Genomic DNA, 19,193 nt, shown 5'->3' on the forward strand with positions numbered 1-19,193 from the left:
AATAATTTCCATAGACAGAAAATGATATTCATCACCACCAATCACGGAAAAAATGTAGTTTTGTCCAGAAAACATTTTCTGGAAAGCCCAAAAATCCAAAAATCCCCCTTCCTTTTAAGCTGTTTTTGATTGGATGATTTGTGAAGAGATTTAAAAAAAGAAAAAAAATAACAAAAATGTGAATAAAATATTATTACATTTTGCCTAATTTCACACATTTTTTTTCCTTTTCCTTTTTAAATTCCTTCTCAAATCCTAAAAACCAAACACAGTTTTAAGGAAGAAATAGAGTTGGAAACGATCACTTGGCAGCTAAACCAAAGGATACCGCAATCAATTGATTAAAATTCATTACAAAAACCCTCACTAGATAAAGATCGCAGATCTGTCACATAAGCAAACCCTAGAGAGAGGAAGAGAGAAAGAGAGAGAGAGAAGACCTGACTGAACTTGGTCTGGAGAGTGGAGTTAACTTCGTCGAAGGCACGGCGGAGGTTAACGAACTCCTTGCGAGCCTCGTCGGAGACGAGAAGCTTAGCCATCCCATCCCAATCTATGCTCTTCCCTGCCTTGAATGCTACATCTACTACCTTCTTCGCCCTACTTCCACTCATCTTCTCTCTCTCTCTCTCTCTCTCCTCGACGACGGTTCCCAACTCGAATCAAGGATAGGATATCCACACACAACAGAGCAGAAGGATTGGTTTGGTTTGGGAGGAACGTTTTTAGCTGATTTTTTGATTGTCTCGTTAAATTAGTTCTGCTTTTTTTTTTTTTTTTTTTTTAGAAAAAATAAAATGAATTTATAAAAAATTTAGTTAGATGATAAATAATTAAAAATGAAATATTTATTGATAAATTCATTTTAGAGTTATTGTAACTCATTAGGTCCACAAAAGATTGTTATAATCTTATTAGTCTTATGTACTTATCTTTTTATTCCATGAGATCATTTTTATTAATTTTATATTTTTTAATAGATTATTATGTCCTTATCTATAGTGTTGATAGAAATAACAGATATAAACCTTTACTTTTTTTTTTTTTTTGTGTTCATTACGTTTTGAAGGTTTTGATGTGTAGGGTTTCATTGTTACTGTTGTGGTAGGGTTCGGTGATTTAGAAGTGAAGACGACGGCTCGAACGGTGTTTAGTTGTGACATTTTTTGGATTATAACTAGTTAAAATCAGTTGTTTTCGAAGTAGAGGACGAGTGTAAAATTGCATGATTAAGGTTATCATTTTGGTTATGAATACATGTTTAGTTTATGTTTTGATTTGTCTGATGGATTAGATGCTTTGTTTTTTGTTTGATATGGATCAGATGCTTTGTTTGTCCAATATACATTTTACATGGCCATGTGGTGGAGAGGTAATTCAGATTATGAGAATAATGTGAATGTTCACATTTTATTTGTAATGATGATGGTGATATTTTGAGTTTGGTTTTGGCAATGTAAAATGTACATATACGTATATACTTCGTATGTTCGTTTTATTTTATATTTTGATTTATGTGGTAATGCAAGTGTTTGTTTGATGAGTTTTTGATGTTTGCTTAATAAGGCTCTGTGTGGGCGAGATAATTCAGAGTATCTGTAACAATGTGAATGTTCACATTTTATTAATATGAAGTTATGGAGGGTTGCTTGCATGTTGTGTACTGTCTTCTCATTCTGGTGGTGTCATTTTGATATTGTAAAATGTTTTATGTTGTGTAAGGATGATGGTGATAGTTTTCATTATGGCTTTAGCAATGGAACTGTACACATAGGCATTTACTTTTGCACAATGTGATTTTTCATATGGTATGGGTTATTACATGTGTTGTTGTTCGTATGGTTGTAATGTGATTGTTTACTGTTGTGTTGTTGTGTTTTTACAGGAGATGGATACATTTATGATGTTAGTGTGCCCATATGGTTGCAGTACAACTGTAATAAATGTGGTTCACGCATTGTGTTATTCGCGTTTGGTGGAGTGTTTGTGTGAAAAATGGGGTGAATTGTCTGCTTGTTCTATTTCATTGTTCTGTCGGCTACTTGGGATTAATAGGTGTGATTTGGACAATGACGAATAATTTCAGAACATCTTATTGCTTGCCAAATCAATGGAGGTACAACAAGTAGAGGTTGTCATTGAGTTGAAAACTAATATTGGTCAGTTGAGTAGCTCTGGGTCGCTGCATGTGGAGGGTGGGGAAGAAATTGATGCACTCCGGTGATTTTGCCAATATAAGGAGAAGGTGTTGTTGTCAGCCCTTTGGGCAAATGATATTACGAATGTGGAATAGTGGTTTGTAGGAGGTGCACAAGAATTTCATAATGTTTTATGCAAGTATGCAATCTAATGCGAGTTCTAGTTTGAGTATGTCGAGAATAAGACAACGAGGGTTACTGTGGTATGTGCGATACGCGAGGAAAGAGGATGCTTGTAGGCTATACATTGTAGAGCACAGCGATCAAATGAATTTTTTTACATCAAGAGGTTCAATGATTTGCATAGTTATGGTACAAATGTCCAGATGTTAAAGAATCCGAGAGTTGCTTCTGATATGGTATCAAGTACTATATTTAAAATTGTGAGGAACAAGCTGTTAACTCGCCCGTGTGAGGTAGTGACTATTTTGAAACGGGACTATAGTATGGATGTAAGCTACCACGTGGTATAGTTGGGCATGGAGAAAGCAAAGGTTGTCATTCATGAAGATCACTCATTGTCGTTTGACCAGTTATGGTGGTATTCAGATATTGTGATATGTTACAATTCGGGGAGTTATGTTAATATTGACTACAACGTGAGTAGTCAACAGTTTTGTCATTTTTTGGTATCGTTTGACCAGCTGTGGTGGTATTCGGATACTGTGATGTGTTACAATCCGGGGAGTTATGTCAATATTGACTACGACGCGAGTAGTCAATAGTTTTGTCATTTTTTTTTTTATCTTTCGTTGCGTGTATTTCTGGGTACAATTTTTGTCGGCCTTTGTTGTTCCTTGATGGAACGTTCCTCAAAGAAAAGTACAACAGTCAGCTACTTGCGGTAACAGCAAAATATGGAAACAATGGTTAGTATTTTTTTTGTATATGGGTGTGTCAATGTAAATATTCACATTGAGTGGCGTCGTGTGGGTATTCGGCTTACCATTACACAGTGTAAATATTCACAAAGCCTGCGGACTTTTTAGTGTTTTTTGTAACTACTTGTGTTAATATTCACATTGGAATATTGTGATCAGTTGTTTAATGTTAGTATGTTGTAGGTCTATTTCCTATTGTATTTTGCGATTGTTGATTCGGAGACCACGGCCAATTGGTCGTGGTTCTTGCACGAACTTGGAAAAGTTGTTGATGGTAAGCGTCAGATTACTTTTATTTCTGACGGTAATCTTGGTCTGTTAGAAGCGATGCCTAAGATGTTCCCATCAGCTTGCCACGGTTATTGCTTACAACACTTGAAAAACAATTTAAAAGATCGGATGAAGGGGATTGATAATGGATTTAGGGACCACCTGGTTAGTAGTTTGGGTGACTGTGCTTATGAGTCAACTGTGGTGGGGTTTCATGAAAAGCTTGAGAAATTAAAAGAGGAGGGCAAGCAACGAGTACATAATTTTTTCAAGGAGTTGGCACCTAAGCACTGGGCAAATTCATACTTCAGGTAATAGTAGTTTCATGATGTATTCCATTTGTTAATTTTAGAATGGTAGCGTGTAGTAATATCAGTCATGTTTTGTGGCGATGTGAAATTTCATATTCAGTTTCGAAAAAATTAACTTCAATGTTGTATAATGTTGTGATATTGTGTAGGGGCATGCGTTATGGGGAGATAACATCCAATGCAGCGGAGTCATTTAATAATTGGATTAAAGAAGCACGTAATCTTTTTATCACTCGGTTGGTGGACACAATTCATACTCAGTTGATGCGGTAACTTTTGGCGCGACGTGACTAAGCAAACAAGTTGAAGGAAACAATTTGTTCGACATTTGAAACCATGCTTTTTGATTCGTTCAACAACAGTAGGTCTTGGCAAGTTATCAAAGCCAATAAAAATGTATTTGAGATTTATTCAATACCATCTATTATAGTTGACATTGCAAGGCGTACGTGCTATTGCTTCCAATGGCAGATTAACGGATTCTCATGTGACCATGTTGTTATTGCTATTTAGAAGAGTCAATACAATCTCAATGATTGTGTGAAATATTACTTTTATGTAGAGACGTATTGTATAGCCTATTCGGCACCATATTCTCCATACCATCGGTGGAAAAGCCGTCTTTCGATCTTACGGACTTTACCATATACCCACTAACTGTGAAAAGACCACCCGGCAGGCGGAACAAGAATAGAATTCCATCAAGGGGTGAGAAGCTGAAACAAATAAGGTGCGAGAGATGTGATAAGTTGGGAAGTCATAATCGAAAATCATGCAAAGAGCCGATATAGTGTAACAACCCAAAATTTTAATTATTCTGTAGAATTTATACTAATATTATTTAATCACAGTTAGGAAAAATATATAATTTATTATATATTATTAAATTTAAGGGTCAAAGTATAATTAAGTAATTAAGTTAAGTTTGGATAAACTTCAATTAATGGAGAACTAATAAGAAGGTGACACGTGGCAGCCGTGGCTTGGAGCCCACGGCTCCTTTGTATATAAGGGGTGAAGTGCCCAGAAAGAAAAGCAAGGAAAAGGAAAGAAAAGAAAAGAAAGAAGAGAGAAAAAAGGAGAGAAGGAAGAGGAAAAAATAATGGAAGCTGAAAGGGTTTTTTGTGGTGAAAAGAAATAGTGATGTATTAAAGTTATGGTGAGTTATATTATACCTTGAGTTATCAAAATGTATTTTACTGATGTTTTGACTTATCAAAATCTATTTTATACTAGTTATATTTTATTAGTATAATAATAAAAGTTATGTTTTATAAAGGTTTCAGTTACGTGGATTTTTTCTGAACCCTATTTGCTTAAAAGGAAACCCATAGATATGTTTGTTTATATTTTAAAGAATATTTGACTATGACCTTATAAGTAATTATGTTTTGTAAGTACCACCACGGGAGTCCCACGCCTTGGGGGACTTAAAATAACCATTGGCTAGTGTTTGACCATTTTGTGGTCCAGTGTTGTCATGGATCTATTGACCCCTGTAGTGATTGTCACTTAGTGACCCCTGTTCTGTTCCATTATGTACCGTGGTTATAGTTGTTTACGTAATTTATGTAGTATATGTCAAATGATTTCCGTATTATATGTTAAATGATTTCCGTATTATATATGATGCATTTTAATATCAAACTCTTTTTAGCCAATAACTATCCATGGTGAATTTTATGCCCTTATACTCTTAGTATAATATTTCTCACTCTACTATGTGCTTATAGTTGTTTACCAATTTTCAGGAAGCAGTGCAATTCAGAAATAACTTTTGGAAAGTCTTAGATGCGAGGCTGCGGATTAGACACATAGAGCACTTTTATGATATTTTCCTATGTAAATATTGGTCTTTTTGGTCAATATATTTTGTAATAAAAATAGAAGCTCCAATGATTATTTTGGTACCCTTATTTAAATATTACTTCCGCTCGCGTTATTTGATTTGTTTATGATTTGGCCGGAGGTAACTTCAGTTACTGGCCATCACGATACTTAACCCTTGGGTACGGGGAGCGGGTCGTGACATATAGGGTGTACAATTTTCATATGAACATTGTGCTTTACGGAGGATTCTTTGATTGATGTTTGAAATAAAATTACATTGTGTTGGCAAACATAATAATGCGTTGGTAAACATACTATTTGATTTGTTTTGTCTATATTTCGTTTTCTTGTATGTTTTGGAATGAGGGTGTCAAGAAAGGGGGACATTGTCTTCTTTTTTTTTTTCTTGTGTGTGTGGCAAACTGACATTTGTTGGTGTTTTAAGGATTACTACATAATGTAAACATTTACACTTGTGTAGAAGATTCATATTATGTGAATACTCGCACCTGGATTGAACTTTTCACTTTATTGCTGTGGATGTTGACATGAATATAACCTGAGATGTGAACTTTCATATGCATACAGCTTGACATGATGTGAACATTCATACCTGTTGTGAATAACAGATTACGGTGTATTGGCAAATATTGTATTGAAATAAGATTACGCTGTGCTGGCAAACATAAAAATGCGTTGGCAAACATTCCATTTGATTTGTGTTGTCTATATTTCATTTTCTTGTATGGTTTTAGAATGAGGGTGTAAACAAAGGGGGACATTGTTTGTTTGTTTTTTTGGTAGCAAACTGACATTTGTTGGTGTTTTAATGATTACTACATAATGTGAACATTTATACTTGTATAGAAGGTTCACATTATATGAATACTCGCACCTGGGTTGAACTTTTCACATCATTACTTTGAATGTTGCCATGAATATAATTTGGGATGTGAATTTTCATATGCATACAGTTTGATGATGTCGTGTATACAATGTCAATATTCTTGCACACAATATGTGTATTATAAAACAATGTAGTTCAAACAATCGCATAAATTAACAGAACAACACCAAATGTAGATCAAAATGCACAAGTGGTATATCAAAACATTAATAGATGTCATATCGCTAATTTACAATTAATTTTTGTTTGTCAAAATGTCAAATCAATTGGTATTAACATTCACATCGAGCGTTGGTTAGTTTGTAGGTGGACACCCCCCCACCTATAGGTTTTCATGGTGCTCTGTTTTTTCTGTGATTCAAAAAAATGTATACTAATAAGTCTCGTATGCCATACCATTAAGAACGAATGAGGCTACCAACAATTTATTCATGGTATATGTGTGCCCGCATGATGCAACATACTGTGGGTCCGCAGTCCACCTTGTAAATACAAAATGGTTATGATTAGCACATGACAGATATCAACTGATATGATATAATGGTTGTGGAGGATTTGTATAAATTTTTTGTGAGGCTTACGAGGTGTCGGCCTGCTGAGGACAGATATCAACTGATATGATTTGTTGTGATGGATCTTGGCCTTCGAACTTAGTCCATAGCAGTGATACCTTACCAATACCGCACACAACGTTCGATGATGTAGTCCCTCTGTGTAAGGAATTTCATGTTAGGCACCAACGAACATATATGTGCGTACATTCATTTTGGAATTTAACACATCACAACAATTCATATTTGTGTGTAGTAAGAGTCACTTACAACTTACTGTGCTTGGCCAACATGCGGGCCGTGTATGCGGGGCCTTGGTCGCAATGAGTTATAATACCTCCACAGATTGTCTTTAGCGTCGTACACAACGATTGTCCAGTGAAAGTTACAGTGCAACAGGAATAGTAGGTATTCCTTTCCTTGGTAGTCTTTCATATGTGCATCAATATGTTTACTTCTTTTACGAGGAGGGTACTCTCGTATCACTTTCTGCAGACATTGGACATTCAATCATGTAACATTCAAATTAATTGACAGTGAATATTCATAGTCACATTTAATAAACATGGAATGCTAGAGCAGCTACCAAACACATGCTCGTGAAGATGAATGAGGCTTCCTCTGAACTTGGGTTGACCACCTCTTACTGTTCATGTAGTAGTTCGGCATATGTGTAGACACCCCATTTTTGACCGACCTTAAGACTCAGACGTCACCAATTGAGCGCTCGGTGATATTGCATATTATGCTCGTTCTGAGGTTGCGGAGTCTCGGCTGCGAGCTTTGCTTCCGGACTTCGGGGCTCTTTTGTGCTTTGCCTCGATTTGCGAACCGGGTCCTATTTTCTCTGTTTTCTCTTTCCAAAGGGAGGGAGAGGTCTCGTAGACCATCTCTCAGTGGCCGTAGGCTACGTTTCGTGGTCGTAGGCCATTTTTTCCCGTTTGGAGCCCAGTTTCCGATTTTCAGAGCCGTCGACCGTATGCCTCGGTTCGAAACCGCTTAACTAATTCCGTTTGCTCCAATTTTTGGTACATCCCTTATTTCCTCCCTTTAGAGGGACACTGTGGCCCGGGAGACCACCTTCGTGGTCATACGCCACTTTCGGTGCCTAACAGCCTGTTTTTGGGGCCCCGGACTGCGCGTTTTGGCCCCCGAACCTTCGTTTTGCATCCGTCTTGGTCCATTTTTGGTAGGGACCCTATTTTCATTGCTAGGGAGGTGGTAGTATGGTGGGAGGCCACATTTTCCCCTTGGAAACCAGTTTTTTTTTTTTTCTCTCCAAAAGTCGATTTTTCTGACAGAAAACTGATTTTTCTCACTTTTGAGCCACAATTTCTGGCTTTTCATACCACCATTGTGTTGTGCTCATCTGAGACGCCACCAATATGGGTAGGCCGACCAGTAATTCTTCTTGACCCTTTTGAACCTTGCTAAAAAGTTGGTTTTCCTCTCTCTTGGGTCACTTTTTCTAGTTTTCTACCATACAGCTGTGTTGCACTCATCTGGGAGGCCACCAATCTGGGGTGGCCGACCAGCATTTCACCTTGAACCTTTTGACCCCTGGTCGGCTGACCAGGGGGAGTGGCTAGCCGGCCACCTTAGCTAGTCGGCCAGCTTTCTGCTTTTTGCTCTTCTCAAGTGCAACACAGCTGTGCCAGCTGTGAAGCATTTGACTCACTGTCCGAGACTTTGACCATATTTTTGATCATTTTTAGTTGGTTTTGACCCCCTATCTTAGCCTCTTGGAGAAGCTTGACTCTTTTGTCAAGTTTCTTGAGGAAGCTTGACCCTTTTGGTCTAGCTTCCTCAAGAAGCTTTGACCATCTCTTAAGGCTTCTCCAAGAAGCCTTGGCTCTTCTCCTCTATAAAACCAACTCTCCATCTCCATTTGCAAGGGTTAGAAAAATTCAACCAAGAGATATACACTCCTCCCTCCATAGCCTTCTTTTTCAAAGCTCCAAACCCTAATATTCTTGCACCATTTGCACTACATCTCATAGCCTACCACCTCCACCATCCATTCAAGCATCTTGGAGGAGGTCATTTGCAGAGCTTAAGGAGTCACATTTTTGGTCCAGAAGTTGTTGAGGGTCGGCTATACAAGGGTAAGCCTCTATTTCCCCCATTTTTGCATTATTTTGCTCCATAGTATAGCCTTATTTTCAAGCATTTTTGGACTTCGACATAAACTGAAAAAAGTCTTGTTTTGATCTTATAAACATGTTTGTTTAAGAACTTTTTTCTGTTTGGGGTCATCTTCCCCCTTGTATGCTCCATTTCCTCATGTTTTGAGCCATGCATTTGAGCATTTGCATTGGCCTTGTTTTGGCCTCTTAGCCACTGAAATCCAGTGGATTTTCAGTGGTTTTGATGTGTCTTTGAGCTCCAAAATCATAGAAGGGTGATCCTCTCAACCCTCATTCTCTTTACTAGCTTTTTGGCCTTCCAAAGGAGCTCCATTTTGCATGTTGTGAAGTCACATTCCAGGACTTATTTTGTGAGTTTTATGGTCTGCATTAGTTCTATCCGGAGCCCATTTTGCCATATTTTATGTCTATGATGCATGTGTAGAGCAATCCTATTCAAGGCCTTTCAAAGGGGCCTTTCATTGCATGCTTCCTAGACCAATTCCAGGGCCTATTTAGTGAGTTTTAAGGTTGTCATAACTCATTTCCAGAGGTGGTTTTGACCTTTTATGTGTCCATCGTATAGGTGTAGAGTAACCCCTTGCATGGCCTTCCAAAGGAGCTCATCATTTTTGCATGCATTGACTGAATTTCAGTGGTTATTTTGGGTATATTTTGGCATGGAATATATCTTTTTTTGGCTGGTTTAATGAGCTTTCATATGCTTCATATAGTTGTAGAACAACTCATGGTTCACTAGCTTTCTTTGCATGCTTTGTTGGCCCTTGATTTTAGCACTTTTTGGCCATGTCATAAACTGATATTGTGCTTATTTTGGACTTCCCTAGCTCTGTTTTTGGGTCTCATGATTGAATGATGTTTGTTTTGCATGCTTGTAGTTCAATACCCATGCTTAACTTTGAGATTTGAGGTCCATTGCATGCATGTGCTGAGGTGTGTTCATGTCTTGAGGCCATTTTACATCACATTTCAGAGCCTATATGAATGCCATATTGCCATGTTTTCATCTCTTTAAGTGTGCTTGAGAGTCGGGCTTGAATGCCTTGTTTACCGACCATTGAATGAGCTTCATTTTCATGCTTGTTGAGCCATCATTTTAGGCCAATTTTCCACTGTTTCAGACCTGCCTAGGGTCTGTTTGCGGTTGGTTTTTGTCACGACCCAAACCCGGCCCTATGGGTTTAGCACCGTAACCGGCCAGTAATCCGAGATTACCGAAGGCCTGCTGAACAGTAATACAGTGAAACAGAGTACAGGGCCTGGCGGAAGCCAATACAGTAAATAAATAGTGTCCATTGAGCTGTGACAGTCTGCATGCAAAAAGGCTTTTCATACATTATACAAAAACAGTACAGAACAGTATACACAATATTCACATCCATTTAACTAGGGACTCAACCCCACATAACAGTACAGAAAACATTCCGTCTGTACAACACAGTATACAAAATTAACAGTCACACAGTACAGGGACCTAATCCCTGTATAACAGTACAGTAAACAGTCAGTCTATACAAAACAGTGAAACAGTACAAAAAGGGGGAAATTCTAAAACACCCCTAAGCCTTAACAGTAGGCTCGGAACCTCGCAGTGAGGCACAAAGGCTGGCTTGACAAAACTGGAGTAACCCTGACGCCTCTAGCTGCGGTCTGGTGCCTGAACACCTACATATATATATGAGCAGTGAGCTAAAGCCCAGTGAATAACACAATATGTAAAGGGGTTAAGAATGAATGTCCTTACAGTATGAAAACAGTTCATTTCAATCAGTCATTCAGTTGTTCAGTACAGTAAACAGTCATATGTGGTACATCCATTAGCATAACAGTAACAGTAGGTCTTAAAAGACCGAACAGTAGTGATGGCCATCAGTCAGTAAACAGTAGTGGTTCCACGAGGGAACCGACAGAGATCTCTGTAACAGTAACAGTAACAGTAAACAGTAGGTACTAAGGATGCCACAGTACAGTTCAGAAATAAAGGACATACATTCATTCAGTAAATAATACCAGTTCAGTAAACAGTTCAGTTCAGTATTCAAAAGATAATCAGTTGAACATATCTTTACACAATTGTTACTCACAGAGTTCTGGGCTACAGTATGCTAGAGCGTGTCTCCCCAGTTGCCAACCCTACACAGTTCACAGGTTGAACACACTAAGCTACACAGTTGGGAAATCTTATAACTTAATCCCTAATTTGCCTTGGTGTGTTCTACAATGATATCCTCATTAAGATGCCTTAAACTAGGCCTAAGAATGCCTAGGATGGGATGAGGATGCAAAAATACACTTAGAAAACATTTTGCAAACTTTGCTGAAAATAAGAGCCTCGCTCGAGCGAGACTTTCTACGCTCGAGCGTAATTCCAAAATCAAAGGCTTCGCTCGAGCGAGGAATCCTTCGCTCGAGCGGTCTGCAAAACAGTAAAAGTACTGGATGCTGAAATTTTGCGCGCGATGGTCGCTCGATGGTCGCTCGAGCGGAGCCCTGGACAAAGGTGCTCGCTCGAGCGGGGAATCCTTCGCTCGAGCGAGGAAGCCAAATCTGGAATTTCCAGATTTGCCTCCCAAGCTCAAACCAAGCATTCAACCACTCCAAACTCGACCTCTTGGGCCCAAATTCTGGAAAACATCATTAAATTCAATGTATAACAAGATTCAAAGCTCAATTTATGAATTCAAGCCCCAAAGGTGAGTCAATTAAAACCACATTCAAACCCATTTTCAAGAACAACATTCAAACATGCATGAATGAGTTTTAAACCAAATTGAAGCTCCAAGGCTTGCTCAAATGAGCTCATTTCTTTCCAAAACCAGATGAAAACATGGTCTATAACAACAATATGAGCATGCATGTACCAATGTCCATGTAGTCAACCTCAAAATGCAACAATACCAACATGCATGCAAGAAATGATCTTCAATCCATCATTAATGAACCAAATCATGACTTAGCTCTACAAATTAACATGAATCATGCAAGAATGAACTCAAGGACAGCAACAAGAAGATGGATGTCCTACCTTAATCTTGTAGAATTAGGAGTGAGGGAGCTCAAATATGCAAATACACTTCAATTCTTCAAGATTCACAAGCTAAAACAACAAAAACACTTCTCTCCCTCCCTAACTCTCTCTATGGTCGGCAATGAGAGGGGAAAAAGGCTGAGGAAATGTTGTCTTGATTCAAGTACAAGGCTCAAGTGTGTGTATAAGAGATGGTGGCAAAATGGTAAATATGGCAAACTCTTTAATTAGCTTAATTTAATCTGATTTAATCATACCTAATCAGTTTTCAGATAAATATACCATAAAATCGCATTAATTATGAGGGTCACGGAACATCAATCAGTTTCTAATTCGGCCGCCGATAAGGCCTTCAATTAGCAGTTTAAACATATAAACATGAACAGATAATCAGACAATCAAACAGATAGAATGCAATTAACTAACGTATACTCAGTCAATTCAGTTTCAATTTCAGTCAGTCAGTTTAGTATTTCATTCAGTTCGATTATCAGTCAGTTATCAGTTCCGTTTAGCAGTAATCGGTGATTATCGGTAATCGATCAGTCCTTAATCAGTAAACAGTATGAGGGTTGTTACAGTCTCCTCTCCTTATAAAGAGTTTAGTCCTCTAAACTCGAGTTACCTTCATTCTGGAAGAAAACAGGATTCAGTGGAAACAGTTCAGGATATCGTTTAGCCATGTCATCTTCCCTTTCCCAAGTGGCATACACGCCACCATGGTTCTGCCAGTCAACTTTCACTAACGGGATCTCTTTGTTCCTCAGTTTCTTGATCTGTCGGTTTACAATCTGTATAGGCCGTTCCTCGTAAGTGTAGTCATCACTCAACACTACGTGGGTAGGCTCTATTACATGGAAGGGATCCCGAAGATAGTCTCTCAACATCGAAATGTGGAAGACGTTATGCATATGCTCCATTTCAGGAGGGAGCGCAACTTGATACGCCACCGGATTGATTTTCTCAATGATCTCATATGGTCCGACGTATCTCGGTGCTAACTTGCCTTTGACTCCAAAACGAGTCTGGCCTTTCATTGGTGTCACTTTCACAAAAACGTGATCACCCACTTCATACTCTCTGTCCCGTCTTCTGACATCTGCATAACTTTTCTGTCTACTCTGTGCAGTTTTCAGTCTTTGCTGTATCAGTTTCACTTTTTCAGTTGTTTCATACACAATCTCGGGCCCAAGCAAAGGCCCATCTCCAACTTCTGCCCAGCAAATTGGAGATCTACATTTTCTGCCATACAATGCCTCAAAAGGCGCCATACCAATACTCGAATGGTAGCTGTTGTTGTAGGCGAATTCAACTAATGGCAGATGACTTTCCCAGTCTCCCTGAAAATCAAGGACACACATTCTCAGTAAATCCTCCAGAGTTTGGATGGTCTTTTCTGACTGTCCATCTGTCTGAGGATGATAGGCACTACTCAGCCTCAATTCAGTACCCAATGCAGTCTGTAGGCTTTGCCAAAACCTCGATGTAAACTTCGAATCCCTGTCAGAAACAATAGACACAGGCACTCCATGCAGTCTTACAATTTCATCAATATAGACAACAGCCAATTTGTCCGCATTATAAATCGTCTTGACAGGTAAGAAGTGAGCAGATTTGGTTAGTCTATCAACAATAACCCAAATGGAATCCATACCTTTTCTGGAGCGAGGTAATCCCACAATGAAATCCATCGTGATATGCTCCCATTTCCACTCTGGTATGGGTAGGGGTTGCAATAATCCGGCAGGTCGCTGATGTTCAGCTTTGACCTGTTGGCAATGAAGACATTTGGATACAAAATCAGCAATTTCTTTCTTCATTCCCGGCCACCAGAAATTCTGTTTCAGATCTTGGTACATTTTCGTATTCCCCGGATGGATAGACAATTTCGAATTGTGGCCTTCTTGCAGAACTCTTCTTTTCAGTTCAGTATCATTCGGTACACACAGTCTCTCTTGAAATTTCAGTACATTATTCTCAAATTTGAATCCGGGTCTCGGTTTGGATTCTCTTTCTTCGATGATCTTTTTCAAGAAGTCATCCAGTTGTTGTTTCTCTTTAATCTCTTCAATCAGTGCTGGTTGGGCAGAAATAGCAGCTAAGGTTCCACCTTGTTCCCTCAAAACAATTTCTATTTCAGATTTTTCAAGGTCACACAGCAACTCTTTCTGTCCTGTAAGCAAACAGGCTAAGTTTCCAGTCGATTTCCGGCTCAATGCATCGGCAACGGTATTGGCTTTTCCCGGATGGTACAATATCTGTAGGTCATAGTCTTTAATCAGTTCCAGCCATCTCCGCTGTCTCATATTCAGTTCTTTCTGTGTGAAGAAATACTTCAAACTCTTGTGGTCGGTATATACCTCACATGTTACCCCGTACAGATAGTGACGCCAGATTTTCAGTGCAAATACTACTGCAGCAAGTTCCAGATCATGGGTCGGGTAGTTCTTTTCATGTGGTCTCAACTGTCGGGAAGCATAAGCAATAACTCTCCCATTCTGCATTAAAACACACCCCAGACCCTTATGAGAAGCATCACTAAATACAGTATAACCATCCGTACCTGAGGGTAAGGTAAGCACCGGTGCAGTCACCAATCGAGTTTTCAACTCCTGGAAAGCAGATTCCCTTTGGTCAGTCCAGTCAAATGATGTCCCCTTCTGAGTTAACTGAGTCAATGGTAGAGCAATTTTGGAGAAATCTTTGACAAATCTTCTGTAATATCCAGCCAATCCCAAAAAGCTTCGGACTTCAGTCACATTTGTTGGTCTAGGCCAGTTCACTACAGCTTCAATTTTCTGCGGATCAACAGAAATTCCATTTTTGCTAACAACATGCCCCAAAAACATAACATGGTCAAGCCAAAATTCACATTTAGACAGTTTAGCATACAGTTTCTGTTCTCTTAAGGTTTGTAGGGCAAGTCTCAGATGATGTTCATGCTGTCCTATGCTTTTGGAGTAAATCAATATGTCATCGATAAATACAACAATAAAGTCATCAAGGTACGGTTTAAAAATTCTGTTCATGAGGTCCATAAAAGCAGCAGGTGCATTCGTGACTCCAAAAGGCATAACCAAAAATTCGTAGTGTCCATACCTTGTTCTAAAAGCAGTTTTATCAATGTCTTCCGGTTTAACCTTCAGTTGATGATACCCCGATCTGAGATCAATCTTAGAAAACACTTGTGCACCCTGTAACTGATCAAATAAATCATCAATGCGTGGCAATGGGTATTTGTTCTTTACAGTTACCTTATTCAGTTCACGGTAGTCGATGCACAGTCTCAGTGAGCCATCTTTCTTCTTTACAAACAAAACAGGCGCACCCCATGGCGAAGTGCTAGGTCTGATAAACTTCTTATCCAGTAGTTCCTGTAGTTGCACTTTCAACTCCTTCAGTTCAGTTGGGGCCATTCGGTAGGGGGCTTTAGAAACTGGTTGTGTTCCGGGAACCACATCAACGGTAAATTCAATCTCCCTGTCAGTCAAATCTCCTGGAAGATTATCTGGAAAAACATCTGGAAATTCTCTGACTATAGGAATGCAATTCACATCAGTTTTAACGTTATCATCAGTAGACACAGTTAGTACAGAACACAGATATCCTTTACATCCCTTTCTAATCAGTTTAACAGCTTTCACAGACGAAATCAGATACGGAGGAGGTACTACTCCACTCCCATTAAACACAAATTCAGGCAAACCAGGTGGACGGAAAACAACTTGCTTGGTTACACAGTCAATAGTGGCATGATATTTTTGTAACCAATCCATCCCCAATATTACGTCAAAATGATCAATGTTCAATGGCAGTAAATCAATAAACAGATGCATATCCCCAACAATGATTTCACATGCGGGGTACATATAAGCACATGTCATGGATCCCCCTACGGGTGATGATACGGCTAGCAGATAGTTCATAGGTTCTAAGGGTCTATTCAATTTCCGTGAGAAAGCATGCGATACATAAGAATGCGTAGACCCCGAATCAATCAGTACATATGCATTTTGAGTACAGATAGAGAGAATACCTGACACAACGGTCTCGGTATTCTGCACATCTCCCGGTACTAGTGCGAATACTCGGCCTTGCCTCACAGGCTCTTTCCCGGTAGCTCTGGGGTTAGGCTTTGGTGCTACAGTTGATGCTGCTGCGCTTGGTGCAGCTTTACTACTGGCTTGTGGAGCAGAGGGGCAGTCTTTAACCATGTGGCCCACCTTGCCACACCTGTAACAGGCTCCAGATATTCTGTAACAGACTCCCTTGTGCTTCTTGCCACACTCAGGACAGGGTGGTATGAATCCACTCCCTTGACTGGGGCTAGTTGTCGTCCCCGTATTCTGTTTCTTGTTGGCTGGGTTGTGCTTGCCTTTCTTGAATTTGAAACCCTGCCTTTTTCCATGCCATTCAGTTGTCGGTATTTCAGATTGTTTCACCGCTGCAATGTTCGACTCGGCCATCAATGCCCGGTCGAGAACACCCACAAAAGTCGGTAATTTCAAAACATTTATCCGGTCAAGGATTGCAACATTAAGGCCACCTTCAAATTTCCTGGCCTTCTTATACTCAGTATCCACCATATGCGGTGCATAACGGGCAAGTTCAGTAAATTTGGTTTCATATTCTGCAACGGACATTGTGCCCTGCTTCAACTGTTCAAATTCAGTCACTTTCCTATCCCTAACACACTGAGGGAAATACTTTTCGAAGAAGGACTCCTTGAACTGAGCCCAAGTCATAACAGTATTTGTATCACGGATTAACATCCACCACCTTCTAGCCTCTTCTTGTAGGGTGAAGGTAGCTAACAGTACTTTGTTCGCTTCTGAGCACGGAAACACTTCAAATAATTTCTCTGTTTCCAGAACCCAAGCTTCAGCTTTTAATGGTTCAAGGCCTCCCTGAAAGGATGGCGGTTTCATCTTACTGAATTTATGGGTGAGAGCAATAATATCCCCATCATCCGCATTCGCATTAGGTTCCGGCTGTACCGGAGGAGGAGGAGGTGGGGGCGGTTGGTTCTGTTGTTCAAGTCTAGCAGTTATCAGTTCCATCATTCTTTCCATTCTTTCCATTCTTGCCTCAGTAGATGAGGACTCAGGTTCATTTGCATTGTCCATTTCACTATAAGCAGTTATAACAGTTTTAAACATAAGCAGTCATTTGCTTAACAGTTTAACACATTAGCAGATATTCAGTCATAACATAACCACACACTTAACATGCTCATGAGATGCCCTAATAACTTTTCTAGGACACCCTATAGCTCATTTGGACACGTGTGTGCGGTATAACTCGTGGTAAGTATCGCTCTGATACCACTCTGTCACGACCCAAACCCGGCCCTATGGGTTTAGCACCGTAACCGGCCAGTAATCCGAGATTACCGAAGGCCTGCTGAACAGTAATACAGTGAAACAGAGTACAGGGCCTGGCGGAAGCCAATACAGTAAATAAATAGTGTCCATTGAGCTGTGACAGTCTGCATGCAAAAAGGCTTTTCATACATTATACAAAAACAGTACAGAACAGTATACACAATATTCACATCCATTTAACTAGGGACTCAACCCCACATAACAGTACAGAAAACATTCCGTCTGTACAACACAGTATACAAAATTAACAGTCACACAGTACAGGGACCTAATCCCTGTATAACAGTACAGTAAACAGTCAGTCTATACAAAACAGTGAAACAGTACAAAAAGGGGGAAATTCTAAAACACCCCTAAGCCTTAACAGTAGGCTCGGAACCTCGCAGTGAGGCACAAAGGCTGGCTTGACAAAACTGGAGTAACCCTGACGCCTCTAGCTGCGGTCTGGTGCCTGAACACCTACATATATATATGAGCAGTGAGCTAAAGCCCAGTGAATAACACAATATGTAAAGGGGTTAAGAATGAATGTCCTTACAGTATGAAAACAGTTCATTTCAATCAGTCATTCAGTTGTTCAGTACAGTAAACAGTCATATGTGGTACATCCATTAGCATAACAGTAACAGTAGGTCTTAAAAGACCGAACAGTAGTGATGGCCATCAGTCAGTAAACAGTAGTGGTTCCACGAGGGAACCGACAGAGATCTCTGTAACAGTAACAGTAACAGTAAACAGTAGGTACTAAGGATGCCACAGTACAGTTCAGAAATAAAGGACATACATTCATTCAGTAAATAATACCAGTTCAGTAAACAGTTCAGTTCAGTATTCAAAAGATAATCAGTTGAACATATCTTTACACAATTGTTACTCACAGAGTTCTGGGCTACAGTATGCTAGAGCGTGTCTCCCCAGTTGCCAACCCTACACAGTTCACAGGTTGAACACACTAAGCTACACAGTTGGGAAATCTTATAACTTAATCCCTAATTTGCCTTGGTGTGTTCTACAATGATATCCTCATTAAGATGCCTTAAACTAGGCCTAAGAATGCCTAGGATGGGATGAGGATGCAAAAATACACTTAGAAAACATTTTGCAAACTTTGCTGAAAATAAGAGCCTCGCTCGAGCGAGACTTTCTACGCTCGAGCGTAATTCCAAAATCAAAGGCTTCGCTCGAGCGAGGAATCCTTCGCTCGAGCGGTCTGCAAAATAGTAAAAGTACTGGATGCTGAAATTTTGCGCGCGATGGTCGCTCGATGGTCGCTCGAGCGGAGCCCTGGACAAAGGTGCTCGCTCGAGCGGGGAATCCTTCGCTCGAGCGAGGAAGCCAAATCTGGAATTTCCAGATTTGCCTCCCAAGCTCAAACCAAGCATTCAACCACTCCAAACTCGACCTCTTGGGCCCAAATTCTGGAAAACATCATTAAATTCAATGTATAACAAGATTCAAAGCTCAATTTATGAATTCAAGCCCCAAAGGTGAGTCAATTAAAACCACATTCAAACCCATTTTCAAGAACAACATTCAAACATGCATGAATGAGTTTTAAACCAAATTGAAGCTCCAAGGCTTGCTCAAATGAGCTCATTTCTTTCCAAAACCAGATGAAAACATGGTCTATAACAACAATATGAGCATGCATGTACCAATGTCCATGTAGTCAACCTCAAAATGCAA

General features: G+C 39.6%; 2 protein-coding genes across 4 annotated transcripts in view; one reads left to right on the plus strand and one right to left on the minus strand.

Annotated features, from left to right (window-relative positions):
• The window catches only part of LOC114269854 (ATP synthase subunit d, mitochondrial), an 18,908-nt gene extending 18,101 nt beyond the window's left edge, over positions 1–807 (minus strand). For all 3 annotated transcript variants that reach the window (XM_082919634.1, XM_082919636.1, XM_028211204.2), the window contains exon 1: positions 441–807. In XM_082919634.1, coding sequence (XP_082775760.1) covers positions 441–614 — 174 coding nt within the window. In that variant the 5' untranslated portion in view covers positions 615–807. The remainder of the gene's footprint in view (positions 1–440) is intronic.
• A 1,870-nt stretch (positions 808–2,677) lies between these two features.
• Positions 2,678–4,173, plus strand: LOC145821460 (uncharacterized). The gene is made up of 4 exons (XM_082917982.1): positions 2,678–2,797; positions 3,263–3,660; positions 3,810–3,929; positions 4,026–4,173. The coding sequence occupies exons 1-4, from the start codon at positions 2,678–2,680 to the stop codon at positions 4,171–4,173; spliced, it is 786 nt and encodes a 261-aa protein (XP_082774108.1).
• Positions 4,174–19,193: the final 15,020 nt, after the last annotated feature.

This window comes from Camellia sinensis, chromosome 3 (genome assembly GCF_055761805.1).
Source record: "Camellia sinensis isolate YWXY chromosome 3, ASM5576180v1, whole genome shotgun sequence".
In the NCBI taxonomy this organism is placed as follows: Eukaryota; Viridiplantae; Streptophyta; class Magnoliopsida; order Ericales; family Theaceae; genus Camellia; species Camellia sinensis.

Excerpts from the sequence above, each read along its gene's own strand:
- LOC145821460 (XM_082917982.1), top strand. The coding sequence starts at position 2,678 with ATGGAGAAAGCAAAGGTTGTCATTCATGAAGATCACTCATTGTCGTTT. Across the intron at positions 3,661-3,809 it reads TGGGCAAATTCATACTTCAG|GGGCATGCGTTATGGGGAGA; the intron begins GTAATAGTAGTT and ends GATATTGTGTAG. Across the intron at positions 3,930-4,025 it reads ATTCATACTCAGTTGATGCG|GTCTTGGCAAGTTATCAAAG; the intron begins GTAACTTTTGGC and ends CAACAACAGTAG.